We start from the raw sequence: 14253 nt of genomic DNA on the forward strand, positions 1-14253 counted from the left end.
TCATCGCGTGTTAGTCCATGGGAGGAAAGTATAATATCCCCTAACAATTTACTTTACCCCTTTTCTTTTACGATAAAAGATAAAATACTGGGCCTCTTTTCTTTCTTTAGGGAGCACAAGTTAAGGTTTCAATTTATTTCCGTAGAATGAACACATGTAACAGGATATATATCCGTAGAGTGTTCCTGCATAGTAAAACGGCGTCGTTTTGACATTTTAAAAAAAATTAATTGAAACTCAAAACGGCGTCGTCTTAATTATAGATATAAACTTAACTTTCCTTTGAACCCTCAGCCCTAACTCCTCACGCTTGCTGCCCTCTCTACTCTCCACTCTCCTGCGGCCCTGCCTCCTGCCTCTCTCTCTCACACCGCGCGGCCGTCTCTGTCCGGCTACCTCTCTCTCTCTCCCTCGCCTCCCGCGTCCGTCTGTCGAATCTCTCTCTCGCTCTCTCGTTGCAAGCGGCAAGCCGTTGTGTCTCTCTCTCGTCGGCCGTCGTGTCTGGTGGCTTAACTTCACCGTCGTCTCCCTCGCTTTCTCGTTGCAAGCGGCAAGCCATCGTATCTCTCTCTCGTCTCCCGTTGTCTCCCGTCTTTTCAGGTATAGATTTTTCCAGTTTCTTCATTTTCTTTGATTTTTATTTTTTGAACTAATTGAGGGTTTAAATTTTGATTCTTTGATTTTGAACATTTGATTCTTTGATTTTGCATTTATTTTCGAGTTTGTTTATATTATTAGGATTTAGGAATACTGGGGAATGAAAATGATAGATTTTTAGTTTCTTACGCTACCTTGATTTTTCCTGCAAATAAATTTTCTTCTTTTGGATAAGCATTTGCTAATTGCTGTAATTATTCTTGAAATTTGTATTGCTGTTGGGTCCTTGTTTTTCTTCTCTGTTTGTGTCAAGTTTTGGTTGTTTAGGACCTTTAGGTATGATGTATAGGCTGGGTGCATGGGGTGCATTCATTGGCTTTTTTTCTTCAGAAGATTGATTGTTGTTTGATAAAGTGTTTTTGCATCTTATAACTTGATTATGTTTAACTTAATGTTTGTGATATGCAATTATATTTGACTGGTTATGCAAATCAAGTTAATTAGTATTATTGAATGGCTAAGATTTGTCTAAGTTTATTGTATCCCTTTATATTCTTTTGTAATTTTCAAGCCCAACTCCTCAAGATGCCCAACTTCCAAGGATGACTTCTCAAAATGTCATGTTTTATTTCTCTCCCTTCTTGCCAAATCTCGTTTTTCAAGAGTTATAAAAGTTGCCTTAGAGAACTTTTTTTTTTTTGATAATTAATGTTGTATATATCAAATGCGCAAAGGGGCGCAACCCTAGTATACATGGAGTATACAAGAGAACGCCTAAGTATGAGAAGAGAAAAGAGTAAGAAAATCAAAAAAGCTAATCACTAATGGAGCAAGCCATGTGACTGTCCAAGTGAAAAGAGTAAAAAGAAAAAATGTGTGAGTTCCTCAAGGGACCTTGCGGAATCCTCAAAAAATCCAGCATTTCTTTCCCTCCATAGGCACCACATAAGACATAAGGGGACTATCTTCCACACTACTGCAGTCCGAGAGCCTCCTCCCGTCCACCAGCAGGCAAACAAGTTCTTAACACTGCATGGTAGAACCCAACACAACCCGAACCGACTAAAGACTGCATACCATAAGGCACGAACAACTCTACAGTGAAGAAGAAGGTGATCAACAGACTCCCCATCCGACTCGCACATACAACACCTATTAACCACAACAATACTTCTTTTTCTGATATTATCCAAGGTAAGAATCTTTCCGAGCGACGCGGTCCAAGCAAAGAAAGCCACTTTCGTAGGAGCCTTCGTCCGCCAAAAGTTGCCTTAGAGAACTTTTGTAAGTGTTTGCTGATATAATCCTACGTATTCGCATTCTACAGTACTGCACTTATTTAGGACGATCAGTATAAATTATTTTTTAGTTGAGGACCATATATAGGATCATATGTACCTGCTATTCATCTTATTATTTTAACCTTAGGCTTAGACCCTATGATAATCAAGACCAAACAAGATTTGTTGCTCGCGCTAACCCTAACTAGGATATATCACCATGTCTCGTATACGCCAGTGCCATCTTGAACGGTGTGGAAGTATTTAAGTTGAACGGATCGGACGGTAGTCTTTGCTGGGCTCAACTCGGAAGTGGAGGGGGTTACATCTTTAATTGAAACCCTAGGCCAACCACCAACGAAGTCAAAAAATAATCAGAAAACAACAATTGCAATAATTGGTGGTGCAATTTTTGTCGTTGTTCTACTCTCTATTACTGGTTTAGTGGCTTTCCGGCCGAGTAAAAGAGCCAAGTCAACTAAGATGCAGGGCTCATCTCTACCTTCCGAATTATTTCGTAAGTTTTCGTTTATTGAAATCAAATCGGCCACAAATGATTTCAATAAGGTTCTAATCATAGGGGTCGGAGGGTTTGGCAATGTTTATAAAGGGTACTTTCATGACGGGACCACCCAGTTACAATCAAACGACTGAAATCTAGGTCACAACAAGGGGCTCACGAGTTCCACACCGAGATTGCGATGCTCTCCCAGCTACGACACTACCATCTCGTGTCTTTGAGTGGCTATTGCAATGATGACAGTGAGATGATACTTGTATACTATTATGTGTCCCGTTGAAACCTACGTGATCATCTATATGACACCAAAAATCCTCCTCTATCGTGGAAGCAACGGCTTGAGATCTGCATCAGTGTCCCATGGGTTGTAATACCTCTACATTGATGCGAAGCACATGATCATTCACTGTGATGTGATGACAAGAAGTATTGTTTTGGATGAGAAATGGGTGGCCAAGGTTTTTGATTTTGGAGTATCCAATATTGGACCAACTAGTGTGATAGTAATTAAACAGACTCCAAACACACCTAGAGGGGGGCTGAATAGGTGTTTATCACAATATATGCGGAATTAAAAGTATGAAGCAATAAACAATCAATCACCAAAATATGTAAAGCAGTAAAGTAATGAACACAAATATTTTGGTGACGAAGAGGAAACCTTTTAGAAACCGTTCTAAAAGTAAAATCTCTCCGGGGCAGCCAAACCTAGGATATCACTATAAAAAAATCAATCAAGAGATTATAGACACGGAGAGACTTACAATCCTTTGCAAGTCCTTGGCTCTGTAAGAATCAACAAGCCTCCAGCTCGTCTTCCTTGCTCACTAATCTTCACCGTGATACTCCTTTACTGGACCTTTTCGATAGACTTCTTCATCATAGTTGATTACACAATACAATTTATCAACAAATTCAAACACTCCGAGAGTATGGCTTCAAAGCACATAAACATAAAATCTCTCTTAGCCCACAAGGAAATAAACACTCTAAACACTTAGAATGTTTTCACTCTATTTGAGCTTCTTCTCTCTGTTTTCCTTGATCAAAATCGAGCAGCATGAGTGCTCTATTTATAGCCACAAATGAGAAAGCCCTTCAAATGAATTAGGTGAGTTTTTTGATTGGCCGTCCAAACGAACTCACCTCGTGGGCGACATGCGGACAGCATCCCGGGATTCCTGCATGAATTTAATGCGCGGTGCTGACTTTTGGCCAATGGTCCGTCCAGACGAAGACTTTTCCCTTTTGGACGACATGACTTTATGGCGAAATGTTCCCGTGTTTTCTGGAGCATTTAAGTCGGCAACGACCATTTTGACCAAGTTCGTCCTGACTGATGAACATTGCCGTCCGGACGGCCAGTGCACGGCTTGCGTACGGATCTCTCGGGAATTACTATAGAAGATTCTTGGACTTAGAAAATTTCATCGAAAACTTGCTCATCCGTCCGGACGGGTGAACAGTATCGTGAATAGTGCTGGTGAATAGTACTTCCACTTTTGGGCACTGAATTTAGCCAACAAAAATACTAACATAGTGAGTGCAAGACCCACGTAAGCACTATACTCTTTCGGTGTAGTGCTGTGTGAAGTATTGTGTGCAAGACCACCGTTGCTTTGTATGGCTGAGAAGGACCAAGTGAGCCTAGCGCAATGGGCCTCAAAGTGCTATCACAACAAAATGCTTGATTAGATTGTCGATCCGTTTTTGAAAAGTGAGATCACACTGGAGTGTCTGGAGAAATTTGGTGCGATTGTGGTGGATTGTTTGCTCGATGATTGAACCAAGTGGCCATCCATGAACGAGGTAGTGTGGCGCCTTGAGTTGGCATTACAAATGCAGGAGAGTGCCAACGATATCAGTCATTGTGGGGAAATGAAGGGACCCCTCTTTCAAGAGTTGGCAAAAGGTGACTGTGACGACATGTTTACGGTTAGTAGTGAAGGCGTGTTGAGTGCAAAAAGTATCCGTCTGAGCATGATAGAAAATTTTGCTAATAAGGATTCTGATTGTTTGTTCCCTAGGATTGTGTGTTCTCTTAACGCATGGTTACAAAAGGGGGATGAAAGAATGTTGTAATTGCTAGCAAAAATAAATAAATTAATAAGTTGTATGTTTTATAATTGTTATTAGTGGTGATATTGTTAAAGATAATGTTCTTGCTTCAAATATTCAAGTTCAAAAGTTTGAATTATCAGACCAAACGCATAATTCAAACACACAATATTTGATGACATTATCTTCTCACCCTCTTCAAATCTTCTTAAAATTAATGTGACTTTTAAAATTATTATTAAATTACTATAATAAATGGAGAAAATACAAAATCAGTCCATGTAGCTAATTTATATCCACAACATTATAAATGGTGAAAATACAAAATCAGTCCTTATAGTTTACCTGATTTACTATTAAGTCGTTGTGGTATCAAAATGAACTCAGAATTCATGGGGTATGCCAAAAAAACAATTTAGTTACGACAGTCAAATTTCATCTACTAATTTAACAGATTTTTGTTATTATGGCACTTAAATAGGACGCGCGTTACAATTTTATTGGCTAACGTTTCGCGCTATTAGAATATGTTAAGTTATTCAATGTTTTAGTTGTAGGGATTAAGGGGCCTCCACTACCGTGTTAAATATGTGGGTAGTGAAGTCACCGTGCTCGAATTTGGATCATCTGATAAATATATAGCAACTAATTTTGTCACCGTATTGCCCTTAAGAAAGTAAAAAGTCATCAATCTTGTTACCTTTGATCACATCCGATGAGTCTTTACGAACTTCACCTTCACCAGAATACTTGTATTAAAGGAAGTGATCCGAAATGCCAAAAAAGACTTTTCTTTAAATTTGGTATATGTCAAACATTTGTCAAAGTCCAAACAAAGAAACAGTAATAACAAGGACAAGTTTTGAACCATGGTAAATATATTTACCAGATTTCAAGTTCATAAACAATAATAACGACGACAAGTTTTGAACCCCCCCCTTTTTTTTAGTAATGACAGCTCCAAATGTTAGTTAGGACTAACCTACCAGCATTGTAGAATAGTTATAATTTCTAATGATGAAATTGTTTCTAAAAAAAAATAACAAAATGAAAAATTAAGTTGAAATAAAAGATGAATCTCTTTATTTTCATTATCAATCTAGTTTGCTAAAATTGCAATAAAAAATAGCAGTATAACAATTGAAATTTCTCACAACCCCTCTCTAGGTGACTTCGAGTTCAAACGCATATAGATCGAGTTTAGAGCATCCAAAATGATTTGTTGTTTTATTTACACTATGTCACATGTCGTTTAGGTCATCTTCCAACTTAAAACCCAGAACAAAACCTCAGCAACCCACATTTGTAGAGGTGAGTACTACAATAGCAAAAAGTGGCCACAACAAAGCAAAGATGAGCAACAGGCAAGGCCCACCCAAGCACCAAAACAGTTTTGCTTGGAAACCAAACGCCGGCGTCAAGATCAACGAAACGGTATTACAAAACACTTGCCTTTCTCTAGAAAGAAGAAACGGATTTTACTTGTTCAAAAAGTGCTTTTCAAAATCAGTAGCTGAAAATAAATAGTTGTAACAGGAAGTTGGGGGAAAGCTCAGGCCGTACTCCGAGATTACGGGGGTGTGCCCCCGTTGTAAAGAACAGATCGACTGGAAACGCCGTTATGGAAAGTACAAGCGCCTTACTGAGCCAGCCAAATGGTATTTTTTTTTCCTCTTTTTTAATTTTTGTTGTTTTCTATTTCTCAATTTTTTTAAGGACCAATTCAATTTCAATGGGCACTTGTTGATTTTGTTGTTGGATTGAATTACAGTCAGCGATGTTCGAAACGCGTCGTTCGTCAGGCGTACCATAATCTCTGTACCGGTACTTGGTTTCGCTATTTGAATTCTTTGTGGTTCTGTTTGGTGTCACTGAAACCGTTTTCCCACGAAACAACAAAGAATTTTGGGTCGAAAGGCATATTTGAGAAAGTATTTTCTGTGAAACAAACAAATTGTGTTCCTTTTTCCTTTTTTGGCTGTTGGGTTTTGGTTGATTTTGGCATTGGGTTGATTTGGACATAGGTTGTGCTAAGGAGCAGGGTGTATGCGCCAAGTGTTGTTCCCGTGTGGATCGTATAGTCGGAAGGTTTTTGTTTGACAAGTTATTTCTTTGAGTTATGTATGAATTTATTTTTTCTTTTTTTTGAGTGCTTTTGGTTTTTTATTGTAGAGATTCTTCGGAAGTAGAGGCTGAGCAAAAGTTGCTTGAGGAGGTTAGTTTCTTTTTCGCTATGTTACAATTTGTATGCGGTTCTGAAAAGAAGGCTTGGATTTTTGCATTTTGGAAGCTAATTGATGGGTTTGTGTGATTTTGTTCTAGGCAGTTAAGAATGCTCGAGAAAGGGACCGAAGGTCTCTGCTACGTGCAGTAAGTTCTTTAAAGCAATGCTTTTCATCCATTTTCGTATTGTTATTAGTATAAAGATTTTATTTTCCCATCAGTTATTTGTTATTAGTTTCTTGTCGGATATATAGGGTAAGAACAGATACTTTATCCCATATTTATGAAGAATCTACCTTTTACTTATTCAAGAAGTCCTTATATCACCTATCACCAACCTTTCATTGAGAAATAATTAACAATGTTGTAACTCCTAATTTAGATCATATGCTGTAGTGTTTTCCAAGAGATTGTAATTGCCGCCATGCTCAAAGCTTAAATTGAATAATGTCTCTTTCTGTATGAAACTTCTAGATTCAAAATTTTCTTTGCTGTTGTTATGATAATTATATGCTTGTCTTGCTTGTAACCCATCGAGAAATTAATTTTGGAATTTTCAACCGTTTTGGTGTTAAACCGTCCTCTTCCGTGGTATGCCAAGATTCACTTCTAGGAGATGGACATCACATCATATGAATTTGGAATCAATAAGACAATAACATTAACTGTTATAAGCTCAACTACCACCAAGTTTTGAATTGCATTGTGAATCCCAAGTTGATATGGCGTTTGCCCTTATATAACATACATCTCTTTACTGTGCATTTTATTCAGTTTCTACCGGTATCTCAGGTTCTGTAATCATTCCCGGTTATTGTTCTATTAATGGGTATTTCTAGTTTTTACCATGTTGAGCATGTTTTGATGTGCACAGTTGGTGAACATTTTATGGATTTAGATCCTTGACAGGGGAAACTAATCCAATAATAGTGCTTTTTGTACTTCATTGTTCTTTTTTGCCCGTTTTCTTCTGTAACATGTGGTATGATTTTCCTTTTATGTTGCACTAGATGAACAAAGGTAAATCTAAAAGTTCGGAGAAAACACCAACCGACAAAGAAGACAAGGTTGGGGAGTTATTTCCCGCTGCATCACTTGAGGAATATGCTAAGCAAAGCAGGAATGATAATGGTGATGACGACGATGATGATGAGGACCTAATTTTGAGTCGAGGGATATGAACAGTGTGTCAAAAAGAATATTTAAATGAAATAGTAAAAGTAATAAATTTACTAGCTAAAACATTTTTGCTATTTACTTTCACTATTTTATTTAAATATTATTTTTTCAAATATTTGGAGGTAGAACGTGGCAATAAAGATTGTGACAGATTAGTTTTAAGGCATTCATAGGCTAATATTTTATTAATCAGGTTCTGCAGATGATATGGTATTCATCTGAATTTTTGCGGGGATAAGCTTAAAAAAATTCGTTCATTTTTCATGTACTATAATTCCCCAGTCCCCAGCCCCACCGTTTTTGTTATATTTTGGGCACCTACGGGATGGCCAGATTGGTTGCATAAATTGTAGGAACTGACCAAACTAATCTCCGTTTTTCATAATTTAAATTGATTTTCAGGGTTTGAGGATGCGACAAATAATAACTCCGTAGTGTTTATAAATGACCTACTCCCTATGCTAAATGTTTAACGAAAGCCGCTATCAAATGATTAGTTAAAAAAAGTAAGATTATTTAGTAAACTGTTAATTATCATACAACTTGATGTGCTACTTGTAAACAAAAAATTTTTAATTATTAATTTTAGCTGTCAGGTTTTATTAGTTGTATACAATTTTTATAACAGTTATATATATATATATATATTGAAAAATATGGAACTTTTATTGATGAAATTTTACGAGCATAAAGCTCTGAAAATTATAACCAAAAGCTATGATGGTTACAAAGTTTTAAAAATGACTTCAAGATTCCGCTAACCCATGTACAATTACATTTAAGAAATAAATTTGCTTCGTGCAGACTAGATATAGGACATGGGTAGTCTAAATACAAAAACAAAAATTAAAAACTAGAAAACTAAAAATCCGGTTGTAAGAGTTAAGCTCTCACACTGATCTCCTCGACCAGGACAACAACTCCATCTTCAACTCGAAGGCCAAGACAACAAAATAAAAAACAAAAAACCCGACAAGTAGAAGCAGAGGAGTACGACATTGTATACATCATTTCGGAAGACACGCTTTGGGCGAAGAAGACGCTCAGATCTAAGGTTGAAGAGACTAGATCTGGATTTAGATCTAGATTTACAAACTAGATCTAAAGTAACCCCAAGAAGGAACATGATCCTCTCCATTTCAAAATCTCTCAATTTCCTCCATTTAGTGTATTTTGAAGGGTATTGCATTTAATGCATTACCATTATTAAAACTTTTGGACAACATTACCCTTCAAAATGCACTAAATGGAGGAAATGAAGGAATTTTGAAATGGAAAGGATCTTTTTCCAAGAAAAAATAGAGACCGGAGGAGCCTAAACACAAAATATGGAGCATTGCTACCGGAAAAGGAGAGGAAAGAATAATAAAGAATAAAGGAGTAACTTTTATAATTGATAAATAAGTAAAATATTTGGAATCAGGCACAAAACAAAAGCAATTTGGTTATATACTCACTCATACTGGGGTTGGCAAGCAATTCGGTGAATCTTGGCTTATTGGAATCGGACTAATAAATTAGGTCGATGTTCGCCATTTTTCAATTAAACTTTCTAAGTAGGTACCGTACCTACAAATAGATAAATTCACAAGAAATCTACAATCTAGGGGATAAATAAAGAGAAATCTGAGAAGAAAATTCAAAGCTGAGAGCTCTCTCTCCCCTAAAACGATGTCGTTGATGGGACAACAACCCTGCTACAACCTCATCATCATCTTCTTGCACGGCTTTTAGTTCCAATTCCACTGTCGTTAAGCATTCCAGCGAACATGATGAATCAATATAAGAGGAAGGAGATTCGGAATGGAAGAGCCCTAATCCAATGTTGCTCTGACTCCGCCACGGCGTCCACATCGTCTCCTTCTTCACTGGCTCCAGAGAATGTTCCACTGGTGATAAGGAGGAGGAAGAGGTACATGAGGCAGTTGGCATCACAGAGGAGATGAGATTCGTCGCCATGAGACTCCAAAATGCTAACAACCAAGACTCATCCAGTGAAGACGTTAAGGAAGAGGAGGGTAACGATGATGTTGGTGGAGTGACGTGGTGGCCCATCATGGACGGTTCCTCAAGTACTTAGTTGATAGCAAGCTCGTCTTCAACATTGTGGAGCGCATTGTCGACGAATCCAACCATGTTGCCTGTGAGTATGTTACGGAAGTAACATAGGGGTAAAGTAGACATTATATTATAGTAGATTTATATTTAAAATGAATTAGATTTCATTTAGATTAGTTTTGTTATCAATATTTTTAGATTAGAGATAAACATGTGTCTATTTGTATTTCAATTATCTAGTTATTTATTTTAGAGTCATGATTGCATTAGTTATCTTTCTAGGTTTATCTTCAGTGTAGGAGTTTTACTCCAAGTCTAAGTCATTGTAATCTTCATATTTAAAGGATGATATTTTAATAAAAAGGGAATCAGAAAATTAATCCCAAACCTTGAGTTTGAAAAGGGTTTTTTAGGTTTCATTTAAAGGATGATATTTTAATAAAAAGGGAATCAGAAAATTAATCCTAAACCTTTAGTTTGAAAAGGGTTTTTTAGGTTTCATTTAAAGGATGATATTTTAATAAAAAGGGAATCAGAAAATTAATCCCAAACCTTGAGTTTGAAAAGGATTTTTTAGGTTTCCTCAAAATCTAAAAAACCCTTTTCAAACTCAAGGTTTGAGATTAATTTTCTAATTCCCTTTTTATTAAAATATCATCCTTTAAATAGGAAGATTACAATGACTTAGACTTGGAGTAAAACTCCTACACTGAAGATAAACCTAGAAAGATAACTAATGCAATCATGACTCTAAAATAAATAACTAGATAATTGAAATACAAATAGACACATGTTTATCTCTAATCTAAAAATACTGATAACAAAACTAATCTAAATGAAATCTAATTCATTTTAAATATAAATCTACTATAATATAATGTCTACTTTATCCCTATGTTACTTCCGTAACATTCCTTCCCCCTTAAGGAGACCTTGTCCTCAAGGTCTAGAGATTCTTTTCTTCCAATGTTGCCGTAACAGAGTAGAGCTAGTTTCATCATAACTATTATTCTCAAATTAAATTAAATTAATTATTATTATTTTTTGGGATAAGTAATGATTTAAAAAATTTATCTATAATGAGATAATGTTGATTTATGATTTTGGTCCAGATGCCTATTTCAGAAGAACCAGATTGGAGCTATCAGAAGGTCTTGGGAAAGATCAACAAGGTTTTCTAATTCCGGAACCTTTTCTACAATATATATTTTGAACACGTAGCAGGAGGTCAAGTCATAGCAAGATAGGTGTGTTTGAATTTGTGTTCTTACCCCCATGGTTTGACAGTTTGGATGTCATGTTGGATAGATACTTGTGCAATTTCTTTATCTCACCTTATTGGAACTTTATAGGGAATTGGTTATAAGGAAGTTGCCTTCTTTTCAGCATAAGGCCAAAGAAAGTTGGAAAACTATATCATATTGAACAAATGGTGGCACCGATTAAAGAATGAATCTGTTGAATCTTTACCATGGACCTATATCTTTTTGAAAAATTCCTATTTGGCTTTGTGAAGCAAAGTTAAATACTTTGAAATGGCTATGTTTCCATAGCATGTGAATTAATTAATTTTTTTTTTTTGTTCTCCTGTTGATTTGTTGTATTTAGGCTTCTGAGAAGCTCTTAGAAGGAAGGGGACTGGAGTTTTACAGATGGGAGGGGGATGTGCCAGAGTTGATGAAAGATGTCCGTGAGAAGCTCAACATGCTTGGAGAGGTTAATGTCTAATTGGTTTGCGTTGGCTTTTGCAGGAAGATTACTTATCAGTTGGATGTTTGAAATGCTTTGATGCAGCACTGGATACGTGATGAGAAAAACAAATGCCTAAAAGAAGCCACAAAGTCATTTCAGTTTTTGGGGCAAATTGTTTGCTTGATCATCTTATGAAGTCATCTACAACTTAGAGTTTGGATAGTTTGTTAAAAGGTAAAGTCGCAGTTAATTATTCAATGGAATAGATGTGTTGCTTATGATTTTAATGACTTTCCTCTTCCTTTATTACCTTAATCCTTTTCTTATCAGCTTGATAACCTTGCTAATTTATCCCATCAGAAAGGCATACTGGATTGGCTCCCCAAGTACAGGAACGCTTCCTCTCCATGTAGACTACCAAGACATAATTCTTTTTGATATTCAAATTTAGTATATAATGTGGACGACCTGTGAGTTCTTAGTTACAATTGTTAACAATATTTTGTCTAATGGCAAATGGACTATTGACTACACCAACATCCTCCCACTTCGTCAAGTACTAGTAGTTATCTCATTGCTCAATGAGATTGTTTGTTTGCTTCATCTTTGCTATTTAGTAGATTAGTTTATTAGATTTGAAGCCATGAAATGCATCATTTTCAAAGCACACATGCGTGCCCATGACCCCATTAGAAGGTGTTGGGCGATTCTACGTCGCCTCAAGCATTCCATCTTCTAGAATGAGGCCGAGCTTAATTGCATTCGAGCTTAACTAGCCATGTGTCAAGCTTATCAGCTAATCTCACAAGCACCGGCACCTCCTTCCAGTTCGTACAACGTGATGCAATATCAAGAAGAAGAGCCAATATTCTTTGATTCTACTGTCGACATCTAGCGTCAGCCCACCGTCGGACGACACCACAATGACCACCCATGAGCTCCGTTTGAGCCTCGCAGACAACATACCGACCAAATAGTGCTGTGCTCGTCTGGTCTTCTCCGACATCAGCCCACTGTCCAGATAACACCGCGCCACCCTTCTGACCTTCTTTGGCGTCAACCCACCGTCCGATCTGAGCCTCACCGCCGCACCTTTTGTTTCTCCTGTGCGTGAAGCTTTCTAAAGAAAGAGGGTCCCAGCCCTCAAAAGAAAAGAAAAAGGAGTTTGTCGTGAATTGAAAAAAAAAAGGCCATTCACAATGAATACTGGAAGCGGACGTACTGATGGTGACAATCAACTCAGTCAACAACAACGTGATGATTTGTTACTCGACGTGGTTCAGAAACTAGGGTCCATGTTCATCCAGCTAAGTTCTCTATCCAAGAGGGTCGATGTTGTATGGGATCAAGTAATTGACAAGGCAGAAAGCTCGGTCAACAAGGGGAAAGGCGAGCGAATTGAGACCAAATTGGAGCAAGAAATTGATTTCAATGAAGAAACACATGATTCTCACACATTGAAGAGGCCAGATGTTACACCCCATCATGGGTACCGGACTCACCAGACCCATCAAATGTTTCAACCCAATTTTAACCAGAGAACTCCTTGGCAACCTACTATGGAGCACGTGGAGACTCGTGACTACCGCTGCCAGGACCTAAATCACAGGACCCCATGGCAACCAACTATGGAACACGGAGAGCCTCATGGCTACTGCATGGAAGATATTACCAAGAGGGTATGAGTTGAGGTACCAGACTTTCACGGTAAACTGGACCCTCATGCCTTCCAAGATTGGATTACGTCAATGGAGGACTATTTTGAATGGTGTCGTTTACCACCCGACACACAAATCAGGTTCGTAAAGATGAAACTTAAAGGCCAACCACGAATGTGGTGGAGCAGTGTGGAAGAACAACTCCACAGATCACGTTAACGCCCTATCTCGAAATGGGAGGAGATGAAGCTAAGGCTACAAGAGAAGTACCTGCCCATAGATTACGAAGAGACCTTGTTCGAGGAATTGTTAGCCCATAAGCAAAACAACACTACAATGGATGACTATACTCACAAGTTTCACAAAATTAGTGTCTGAAGCCGAGTATCTGATAAGTGCTAAAATATATGTATTTTACTCCCTTAATTTATATTTTTTTAATTCCTTAGTTTTGTTAATTTGTGCAATTTTATTTCCTTTTTGCATTTTCTTTGTTTTATAAGTCATGGAAGAAAAGAAAGCGTTTCCGAAAAAGTTCTAAGCTTAAAGGGCAATTGGAAAGACCTATAAGATATTTTTAAGCTTAACCAATCATAATAGATGACCTATATGATGTGGTTAAGTTTAATCAAATAAAGGAAATGATTAAATCGGAATTTCTCAAATTGGAGTCAAAATCGGATTGGATTCAAATTTGGATTCTGCACATGTCTCGGTATTTTGACCATAACTTTTAGCTTAAATATCCGATTCAGGTGATTCAAGTGGAATTGGAAAGCTAACTTAAAATTATACAAATCATTGTGAAATATCATTTTCCTAATTCGGACTTGCGCTATACCAAAATCGTCCCGCAAAATAAGAACATAAAGCTTGACGAATCCTATTCCGATTTGGACTTAAGTTATTTTTATCCTAATTGGACTAGCAGATAAACCTCCAAATTTCCTAGGATTACTAGGGCTTATAAGACTCTCCTAAGCCCTAT

At 37.2% G+C, this 14253-nt stretch overlaps 1 protein-coding gene and 1 pseudogene across 1 annotated transcript; both read left to right on the plus strand.

Annotated features, from left to right (window-relative positions):
* Positions 1-308: 308 nt before the first annotated feature.
* LOC132166678 (uncharacterized) lies at positions 309-8114 on the plus strand. The gene is made up of 8 exons (XM_059577539.1): positions 309-600; positions 5712-5889; positions 5992-6113; positions 6227-6279; positions 6480-6543; positions 6628-6670; positions 6778-6825; positions 7689-8114. The coding sequence occupies exons 2-8, from the start codon at positions 5809-5811 to the stop codon at positions 7857-7859; spliced, it is 582 nt and encodes a 193-aa protein (XP_059433522.1). The 5' UTR covers positions 309-600; positions 5712-5808; the 3' UTR covers positions 7860-8114.
* A 561-nt stretch (positions 8115-8675) lies between these two features.
* LOC132165095 (probable inactive heme oxygenase 2, chloroplastic) lies at positions 8676-12204 on the plus strand (annotated as a pseudogene).
* Positions 12205-14253: the final 2049 nt, after the last annotated feature.

Source organism: Corylus avellana, chromosome ca11 (assembly GCF_901000735.1).
Source record: "Corylus avellana chromosome ca11, CavTom2PMs-1.0".
NCBI classification, from domain to species: Eukaryota; Viridiplantae; Streptophyta; class Magnoliopsida; order Fagales; family Betulaceae; genus Corylus; species Corylus avellana.

Coding starts and splice junctions, on each gene's coding strand:
- LOC132166678 (XM_059577539.1), top strand. CDS start 5,809: ATGAGCAACAGGCAAGGCCCACCCAAGCACCAAAACAGTTTTGCTTGG. Junction 6,114..6,226: donor CTTACTGAGCCAGCCAAATG/GTATTTTTTTTT, acceptor ATTGAATTACAG/TCAGCGATGTTCGAAACGCG. Junction 6,671..6,777: donor AGCAAAAGTTGCTTGAGGAG/GTTAGTTTCTTT, acceptor ATTTTGTTCTAG/GCAGTTAAGAATGCTCGAGA.